Below are 7955 nucleotides of genomic sequence, written 5' to 3'. Positions count from 1 at the left end.
CAGTTGGACAGGTGTACCTAATAAAGTGGCCGGTGAGTGTATATATATAAATATTCATATTTCTGCTGAGTCATGTTTGTATATATGGATTTTATTTCTGCTGAGTCATGTTTACATCACGTTTGTATTTAATTGATTATATTTCTGCTGAGCTGTTTGTACATGCTGAATGTGTTTTTGCTGAGTCATGTTGACATGTTTGTACGTGATCAAAGTATTTCTCAGCTCAGACTCAGGGATAGGGTTTCTCACGCTGTCGTCTCCGACTCGCTGCAGAGCGTCTCCCAGGTGGAAATAAAAGCGCCCGTCATCTGTCCCCGGCTCACCTGACTCCAGCCCTTCCTGCAGACACACAGGTGAACAACAGGTGAATTTTTGTTAATACAAAAAACAAACAAACAAATGAAGTCATTTACTCACCCGCAGGTACGGTATACTCTCTGCGATCTTGTTTTCCGCCTTCAGGATGAAGCCATAGTGAACTTTAGCAAAGCCGTTGTCAGGAYCATCAGCCAGAACCTGAAGGGGGCGGGGCATAGAAGACAGCCAATCAGAAAAGCAGGAACAAATATTTGATATAAGGTCAGTTTGCGTTGATGAACCAGTGGATGGACTCACCTCTTCGTACACCTTCTTAGCGCCCTTGTTGTCACCTAGCAACAGGTGGGCGACGCCCAGGTCGTTCTTCAGGTCGACATCATCAGGAAAGATCTGTACGAGTTTCTGCAGAGTTGCCAGAGATCCTCGCATTCGACCTGAGGAAGAACAACAAAACAAAAGTTATTCTACAGAAAACGAGGCTGAAACGTCTGGTTTGATAGACGGTTGTTACCGAGAAACTGCTGCCGCTCAGAGCGCCGTTTCAGCGCCGCTCGCAGGAGGTCAGAGGTCACGTCAGGCAGCTCAGCCACATCTCCGTAGGTGTTGATGGCTTTCTGCAGCATGTCGTTGCTGCGCAGCTTCTCTGCTGCGTCATCCTCCGCCTGTTAGTGACACGTGGTATTAATCATCAATCAGCATGACTCAGCGTTTCTTTCAGTTGTGACTCATCAGCACCTCTTCAATCTGTGACTCAGCACCTCTTTGATCTGCGACTCAGCACCTCTTCAATCTGTGACTCAGCACCTCTTCAATCTGTGACTCAGCACCTCTTTAAACTGTGACTCAGCACCTCTTCAAACTGTGACTCAGCAACTTTTTAACCTGTGGTTTTATAACACTGTGACTCAGCACCTCTTTAATCTGTGACTCAGCACCTCTTTGATCTGCGACTCAGCACCTCTTCAATCTGTGACTCAGCACCTCTTTAATCTGTGACTCAGCACCTCTTCAATCTGTGACTCAGCACCTCTTTGATCTGCGACTCAGCACCTCTTTAACCTGTGACTCAGCACCTCTTTAAACTGTGACTCAGCAACTTTTTAACCTGTGGTTTTATAACACAGTGACTCAGCACATCTTTAACCTGTGACTCAGCACCTCTTTGATCGGCGACTCAGCACCTCTTTAACCTGTGACTCAGCACCTCTTTAATCTGTGACTCAGCAACTTTTTAACCGGTGGTTTTATAACACAGTGACTCAGCACATTTTTAACCTGTGACTCAGTACCTCTTTAATCTGTGACTCAGCACCTCTTTAATCTGTGACTCAGCAACTTTTTAACCTGTGGTTTTATAACACAGTGACTCAGCACATCTTTAACCTGTGACTCAGTACCTCTTTAATCTGTGACTCAGCAACTTTTTAACCTGTGGTTTTATAACACAGTGACTCAGCACATCTTTAATCTGTGACTCAGCACTTCTTTAAGATGTGACTCAGCACCTCTTTAACCTGCGACTCAGCAACTTTTTAACCTGTGGTTTTATAACATAGTGACTCAGCATTCATGTAACATACCTGGGCTTTCCCGTAGCGAGCGCGTGGGCTCAGCGGATACTGCTGCACAAGGGAATCAAACGCTTTCAGGGCATCTTCCACCTTTCCCTGATGAGAGCAGAAACATGACTCATCAGGAAACAAACAACAGGCAGAATTAAAGATTTTTTTTGTTGGATAATCAAACCTTCTTGCGAAGTTTCTCAGCTGCYTCGATTTCTGCTTTTATGGTTTTATCCAACTTATTGAATAATTTTGTTTTTTTCTTCTTTACTGCAGGTGAAGGAACGACGGACATGATCACATTAAACAAAAACAACTTCAGAGTGAGAAAGTTGTTTATCAGGTTTTACCTTTTTCCTTCAGCTCCTCAGCCTGTTTCTCTGCTTGTCCTGTCAGACACAACAGACAGAATTTATCTTTAGTTAAAAAATAAAAATCTACAAACAGCTGAGCTGGAGGCTCAGAGTCAGTACGAGGAGTTTGAGTGTCAATCAGCACAGATTTATATTAGTTTTGTTATTGTTTCTGGCTAACATTTGTTTTACTTTTTTTAGAAAGTAGTCACAGCTTCAGCTAAATTTTATTCAGAGTACTCAGAAAAACACACAAAAAAAAGTGATAAAAACTGGAAATATTTGTGAGGAAACGTTTTCACCGTCATCATTCTGAAGGTTCTCTGTGGGTTTGATGGTCTCAGTCTGTGGTTCTGGTTCTGGTTCTGGTTTAGGAAGCTCCTCTGCTTCTAAGATTCAACAATACAAATTAAATTCTTTATGCTTTTTAACTGGATGATGAATCATATTTCCTGAAAATGTTTAAAAAATAAAAATAAAACCTTTAACTCCTTCTTCTTGTGTGAGTTTGGAGCTTGTCAGGTACTGACCCGACCCGACTGCAGGACAAAAATATCAAACACAATATTTTAATAAAAACAATTATTAGGAGTATTAAAAATAATATCTGTTGTACAAAAATGTTTTAATTTAGCCCCAACTGTAGGATAGAAACTAATAAAATAAAATATAAACTGACCAAGGCTCTCCTCTGGCTGTCGTTCCTCTACCAGAACTGAAACAACAAATACAAAAAACACAACAAGAATTCATGAGTTTACCATACGTGTGAACAATAAACATACAATAAAAGGGGCAGAGCAACATATCCTAGCACAAATCTCCACCTCTTTTTGGGATACAAGCTTTTATGGCAAAATTACATTTTCTGTTTAATACCACCAATAATTACCCACCCCTCAAACAGGGCGGTGCCATTGTTGCATACCCAAAAAGGGGCAGTGCCACCAAAAAAGGGCGGTGCCAATGTTTACACCTCAAAATGGCGGTGTCATTGTTTCATATCCAAAAAGGGGCAGTCTCATTGTTTCATACCCACAAAAGAGGCGGTGCCATTGTTTCATACCCAAAAAGGGGCGGTGCCATTCTTTCCTTCTTCAAAAAGTGGCGGTGCCATTGTTTCATACCCAACAAGGGGGGGTGCCTTTGTTTCATAACCAAGAAGGGGCGGTGCCAGTGTTTCACATCCACAAAAGGGCAGCACCATTGTTTCATACCCAAAAAGGGGCGGTGCCATTGTTATATAACCAAAATTGTGGGGGTGCCATTTTTTCATAAACAAAAAGGGGCGGTGCCATTGTTTCATACCAAGAAAAGGGCGGTGCCATTGTTTCATTCCCAAAAAGAGGCGGTGCCATTGTTTCATACACAAAAAAGGGCGGTGCCTTTGAAAGAAGCATTAAAGCTGAAATTTTTGGATGGTTTTAAGAACTAAACAAGTAATGTGAATTTTAACAATGTGAATATGCAAGTTAACAACATTTAACACTGGTCTGTTTATTCTCACATCTTTAACAAAGTTTATGATTTTCACAATAAAATGTTCAGCTGCAGTCGATAAATAAAAGTCTCACCTCCTGTGGTGTCTATGGTGGTGGTTTCATCCTCTGAATAATAAAACAAAAATAACAGAAAATTCTTATAAAACCGATAAAAACTCAGTGATGGAAAGAAAAGATTGAACTAACCATAAGGATGTCGGCTGTCTCCTGGATGATCTGATAAAAACAAACCAACATTAAACTGGAGCTCCCCGAGGGTTTAYATAAAAGATTATAATAAACTGGATGGTTTCTAATAAAAAGTGTTGAATAATTGTTAGCTTAATATCTGTTTTTTGTGGATTTATGATGTTTAACTGACCAGGAATAAAGTCATCTTCCACTGGTGGAGGGAGAGGAACAGCAGCTGGAGATAAACATCATCATCAGATAAACGTGGAAACATCTGGTCATAGCAGTTAKAGATGGTTACACAGCAGTGATTCATCAATGACTCATCAAATACTCAGTACTGTGACAAACTTCTGGTGCTTTCAGGTGTAGAGTTAGTTATTTTATTCATCTTGTTGGAGCTGAGTACCAGAGATGTTCTCCTCTGTGTTTCTATCAGATGTTCAGTGTAAACTCCATGTCATGATGTTGTGGAGCGTATCCTGCATACTTACAGTGTCAGTGTTGGTGTATATGGAACTACACTGATCTTTGGTCTGGAGACAAACTGTCAGTCTGAGATCTTCCAGAGTGAAGTGACAGAAAACAGCAAGAAGAGCCAGAAGATGTTTGATGAGACCACAGCTAGCTGCTAACGGAAAGCTAGGAGCTGACAGAAAGCTAGGTGCTGACAGAAAGCTAGGTGCTGACAGAAAGCTAGGTGCTAACAGAAAGCTAGGTGCTAACAGAAAGCTAAGTGCTAACAGAAAGCTAGGTGCTAACGGAAAGCTAGGCGCTAACAGAAAGCTAGGTGCTAACAGAAAGCTTGGTGCTGACAGAAAGCTAGGTGCTAACAGAAAGCTAGGTGCTAACAGAAAGCTAGGTGCTGACAGAAAACTAGGTGCTAACAGAAAGCTAGGTGCTAACAGAAAGCTAGGTGCTGACGGAAAGCTAGGTGCTAACAGAAAGCTAGGTGCTGACGGAAAGCTAGGAGCTAACAGAAAGCTAGGTGCTAGCAGAAACCATGTGCTAACATGAAGCTAGGTGCTAACGGAAACCTAGGTGCTGACAGAAAGCTAGGAGCTGACAGAAAGCTAGGAGCTAACAGAAAGCTAGGTGCTAATAGAAAGCTATGTGCTGACAGAAGCTAGGTGCTGACAGAAAGCTAGGAGCTGACAGAAAGCTAGGAGCTAACAGAAAGCTAGGTGCTAATAGAAAGCTAGGTGCTGACAGAAGCTAGGTGCTAGCAGAAACTATGTGCTAACATGAAGCTAGGTGCTAACATAAAGCTAGGGGTGCTAGCAGAAAGCTAACACTCAGATATTACCGCAGAAGAACTGAGAGAAGATGCTGGATGCAGGACAGAGTGGCTTCACGTTTTGACATAAAGAATTTCAAAATAAAACAAAGAACAGAGATAAATAAGTGAACAGAGGACAGCTTCCAGCTGCAGCAGTGAAGCAGAAGAACCAACCTTGGATTTCAGACTCCACATCCTGAGATCCAGATTCTGCAGCAGATACAGAATCAAACATTAACGTGTCGTCATGCCAGCGAGTCGTCATGCCAGCGAGTCGTCATGCCAGCGAGTCGTCATGCCAGCGAGTCGTCATGCCAGCGCGTCGTCATGCCAGCGCGTCAGCTCATCCAGGTGACAGGCAGCAGGTGAAGTGTTCAGGTTATATAAACAGTAACATGACTGATGTCATGTTTTCATTAGAAACATTGAGCATCAATAACAAATGATTCATTCTGATCTGTGGTTTATTTGTTCCTCTAAACCAGAGATTAGCCTGGTCCATAAATCTGCTGTTTTATCTACAGAACAAGAATAAAAACAGATTTTATATTTAATCTAATCTGTAGAAACTAATAAACTGAAAATGATTTATAATCAATAAGCTGTCAATCTTCTGATTGTTGAAGGAATGTGGGAGCTTCAGTGGACAGTCTGTGTGAAACAGGTGGAGTAAAGGTTTGAACAGCAGGGTCTCACACACCTGGCCCCGCCTCTTCAGGGGGGGTTTCAGCTGACGGGACCTGGTCCTGGTCCTGGACCGGACCATCGTCCTGTAGCTCTGCAGCTCGATGAGTCTCTGGTTCTGTAGAGGAACAGTTTTTATAACCAGCTGACAGATGGGATTATTTARTAAAGATGAATTAAAACATTATTTTGATTATTTTGGAGGTTTTACTGGAACCTTRACAGGACCTGACAGTTCTCACTGAACACCTCCAGCTGTTTATAAAACCTAAGTGTTTCTGGCTCCTGGTCTCAGGTGGACCTCAGGACCGGTTGTTCTGGTCCAAACTGCTGTGTTCGGTTCAGCGGACACGCCCTCGGTTCTGATTCTCAGGTGTCGGGTCGGCGCCGGCCCGTTTGTGTTGTTTGTTTCCTCACCTGTTGTGTGTGGAGGCGGAGCTTCAGTCCTCGGTGCTTCCTTCAGTCCTGTTCAGGTCCAGAAACACAAGTCATGAAGTAAAGCAGACCTGCTGCCACCTGGAGCTTCACACCTCACTTCTGATCGATTCTTTCAAAATAAATGTTTRCTCTGATATTTAACCAAATATCAGAGAAAACATCTGATCATGTTAAATAACTTTTACAAACACAACCTGCAGTTTTTAATCACAAATTAAAGAAACACAGAGGATAAAACTGGACGCTGATTTAGGTTTCATGTTTTTACAAGATTTATAAATACAGTTTAGTCCCTTTTCTTAAAATTAAACTTAACCAGGAAATAATAAATCTAAAATAGAAAACAAACCAAGTTTGTCAGTTTTATTGAATCAGAGGTGAAATAAAATCATCAGAAGAAGCATCATGTGACTGATGTGGTTTTACCAGAGAAACAGGAAGTGCTTAAAGGAGCTGATAATGTTTAAAGGAAATAAAGACGGTAAGAGGAGGCAGAGGTGTAATCTTCATCACTTCACAACTTTAATCAGAACCCAGACTCCATTCACTTTATTCATGTTTTAAAGACACACATCAAGTATTTCACACTAAAACCTTCAGCTGTTAAAAACTGAAACAAGAAGATTTAAAACATTTGTTATAAAAATACTTGAATTTCTCACAACATTAAATAAATTAGTTAAAAATCAACACCGTCACTCTCTAAACACAAAGATAAACTTTTTTAAACCAACAGAACAAAGAACAGGGTGTTTTAAACAGAAGCCATTAAAAAGTTATTTTAAAGTTCCTGTTTTTATATTTTCTCCACTAACAGAAGTAAACTGAAACAAAACGTTTAGAAAACCTTTTATTTTCATTTTTCATTCCTCAGTGTGGCTCCTTTCTGTTTTATAGTTTAATGTGATGGTGGTCCAGGTGGAGCCTCAGAGACACAGCAGCAGGAGGCGGAGCTTCACAGGCTAAATGTTTACAGAATAATAAATGAAGCTGAAACAGATTAAAACTTTTAATCTGAGTTGAAGAAATAAAAACTCATTTCTTTGTGTCGTAAACCTTGTCCGTCCTGACAGCCGTCTGACTCCTGGGCTACAGGTGGGCTACTGGGACTCCTCCAGTTTCCTGACTGGAAGCTTCTTCACAGCGTTTCTTAGCTTGTCCCTGGCTAGCTGCTGTCGCTCCTCCAACTCCTGTCTGCTCGCTTCGTCTTTTTCTGACTCCTCCAGTCTGTCCTCCATCATCCTCTCCTTCTCCAGTCTGTCCTCCATCATCCTCTCCTTCTCCAGTCTGTCCTTCATCATCCTCTCCTTCTCCAGTCTGTCCTTCATCATCCTCTCCTTCTCCAGTCTGTCCTTCATCATCCTCTCCTTCTCCAGTCTGTCCTTCATCATCCTCTCCTTCTCCAGTCTGTCCTTCATCATCCTCTCCTTCTCCAGTCTGTCCTCCATCATCCTCTCCTTCTCCAGTCTGTCCTTCATCATCCTCTCCTTCTCCAGTCTGTCCTTCATCATCCTCTCCTTCTCCAGTCTGTCCTTCATCATCCTCTCCTTCTCCTTCTCTTTTTCTGCCTTCTCCAAAGAAACTCTCTCTCTTTCTTTAGTGATTCTCTCTCTCTCCACTCTCTCTTTCTCCTGTCGTTCTCTTT

At 41.8% G+C, this 7955-nt stretch overlaps 1 protein-coding gene across 9 annotated transcripts in view; it reads right to left on the bottom strand.

Moving 5' to 3' along the window:
• unm_hu7910 (un-named hu7910) overlaps nt 1–7955 on the bottom strand; it is a gene marked incomplete at both ends in the record, with an annotated part of 36066 nt that overhangs the window by 11791 nt on the left and 16320 nt on the right. For 6 of the 9 annotated variants that reach the window (XM_014022605.1, XM_014022606.1, XM_014022609.1 and 3 more), the window contains 16 exon segments: nt 253–342; nt 421–519; nt 619–755; nt 833–983; nt 1902–1988; nt 2068–2153; nt 2234–2272; nt 2539–2625; nt 2719–2775; nt 2916–2951; nt 3811–3843; nt 3925–3954; nt 4100–4144; nt 5363–5398; nt 5889–5990; nt 6290–6337. In XM_014022605.1, coding sequence (XP_013878059.1) covers nt 253–342; nt 421–519; nt 619–755; nt 833–983; nt 1902–1988; nt 2068–2153; nt 2234–2272; nt 2539–2625; nt 2719–2775; nt 2916–2951; nt 3811–3843; nt 3925–3954; nt 4100–4144; nt 5363–5398; nt 5889–5990; nt 6290–6337 — 1163 coding nt within the window. 9 annotated transcript variants of the gene reach the window in all.

Source organism: Austrofundulus limnaeus, unplaced genomic scaffold, assembly GCF_001266775.1.
Source record: "Austrofundulus limnaeus strain Quisiro unplaced genomic scaffold, Austrofundulus_limnaeus-1.0 Scaffold337, whole genome shotgun sequence".
NCBI classification, from domain to species: domain Eukaryota; kingdom Metazoa; phylum Chordata; class Actinopteri; order Cyprinodontiformes; family Rivulidae; genus Austrofundulus; species Austrofundulus limnaeus.
The sequence above is the reverse complement of the archived record's forward strand: the minus strand, read 5'-3'. Positions and strand labels throughout refer to the sequence as shown.